This window comes from Charadrius vociferus, unplaced genomic scaffold (genome assembly GCF_000708025.1).
Source record: "Charadrius vociferus isolate BGI_N301 unplaced genomic scaffold, ASM70802v2 scaffold758, whole genome shotgun sequence".
NCBI lineage: Eukaryota > Metazoa > Chordata > Aves > Charadriiformes > Charadriidae > Charadrius > Charadrius vociferus.
In genome coordinates, this window is record NW_009649934.1 from 123227 (window position 1) to 124965 (window position 1739).

Genomic DNA, 1739 nt, shown 5'->3' on the forward strand with positions numbered 1-1739 from the left:
ATTATGCGCATAGGAGTGCATTACTTACATGTGAGACGCCAGTCTGGTGAGAGACTGTCTCCCACTTCCCCCAACACCCAGAAGAAGAGCATTCCCTGGAGCCTGCCGCAGGATCCGGCTGATTCGGCAGATATGCTGCATCGCATCCATGAAAAGCACAAGCTTCAACTCTGGGGTGTTGGTTTGATTGTACTCCTCCAGGTAATCCTCAATCACAACCTTCAGCTGTGGGCAGAAACAGTCAATTGTGACTACCAGAGGTGATGGTTCTCTTTGCTCGATGCTCCTATAGGAACTGCCATTGGACTGGGCTGAATTTAGCTCATGGTGGTGACAGCAGCTGCTGAATGGTGACCTTAAAGTAACTCAGGCAAGTGACGAAGGTTTGCTGTTCCCAACGGTGCTGTTTCCCTGCAGAAACAGCAGTTCAAAATAAAATAGCTTAGGGCTGTCTGACCCGTACTGTTCCAGGGCCTCCCTCCGGGAGAGCTTCCTCACTATGGCTGACCACTGCCTGCTGCTGCATCCCGTGGTTAGGATCCTGGCTGGAAAGGGCAGGTGCTGGAAGAAAACCCCGCTGGCTGTAGATGAGGAGAGAAGTGCACTTCTCTCCTGGTTCAGCCATCGCACAGAATAGCTGCAGGAGCAGCTTTCCAGAGCACTCTTCAAGAGCACCCTAAGGCCAGAGCAGAAAATGAAGCATGAAGACATCTGGGATTTGGTCCTACCCCCTCAGCAATCTCACTGTGAACCTGGGCAAGCAACATGAGCTGGAATTCATACAGTGCTGAGATCCCTGCCTAGATGCCAAAGTCCTGTGCGCAGCAGCATGGTAAGTCTGGCTGTCTCAGCTGTGCTCACCTCGGTGGGGGACAGGCCTACCTACTTTGCAAAAGAGATTGGAAAGCTCAGTTAATTACCCATCCTTGCCACACAGCTATCACAAGAGGAGAGACGACAGGATAATCATCTGTTTCTGATAATGAGCGCAAAAAGCACTGCTCATTGCCTTTGCTTAATTATCACTACCAAAGTACTTGCAGTATCTTCTCCAACAGAGAATCTGGCAGTAACATTAATTACTTGTAAAGGTCAATTGTGAAGTCTTTAATGGCAAAACTAGTATTGTTTGTGGGTAATGTGCCATTTCTTTCCAGCAAATTTCATTTTCCAGTCCCAAGTGCATTTGGGAGAACTGGCATAGCAGGCTGTCCCCAGGATGGCAACGCAGAGACAACTTGTTCCACCTCAACTTCCCATCGTACCAAATGCATCCACTATCCATATCTGTGGTAGGATTTCACATGAGAGCCCTGGGAGGGCTTCAGACACTGTTTTTCTTTTGTTTGCAGAAGACTTGGAAGATGGGAACATAGTTCACATCATCATGATTCCCAGGGTCCTTACCTTTTCCTGGCTGTCAATTGCTTCGTACAGTTTGATATTGGCACCTGGCTCCATGAAGTCCCCAAACAGAACTGGCTGGGAGGGGATGACCTCCTCAAAAGTGGTGCCTAACTCCTCCATCATACTCTTCATGAGGTTGTCAAACCAGGTCCGGTCCTCCTTGTTGACTAGGCGATCACAGAAAACCCGGCAGCTCTCGTGGTACCACAGTCTCAGCAGGTGCAGTTTGTTCTGGGAGGAAATCCCAGAAAAACACCCCCATGAGAGAAGCAGAGAAGTATTAAGAGCCTCACTGTCAGGAAAGCTGGTTCCTGCCCAGCATGTGGCCAGCT

At 49.4% G+C, this 1739-nt stretch overlaps 1 protein-coding gene across 1 annotated transcript in view; it reads right to left on the minus strand.

Moving 5' to 3' along the window:
* Nucleotides 1–1739, minus strand: part of DNAH1 (dynein, axonemal, heavy chain 1) — a 72127-nt gene that overhangs the window by 23913 nt on the left and 46475 nt on the right. The window contains exons 47-48 of the mRNA XM_009891276.1: nt 1408–1638; nt 29–225 (exon numbers count right to left, since the gene is read on the minus strand). Coding sequence (XP_009889578.1) covers nt 29–225; nt 1408–1638 — 428 coding nt within the window. The remainder of the gene's footprint in view (nt 1–28; nt 226–1407; nt 1639–1739) is intronic.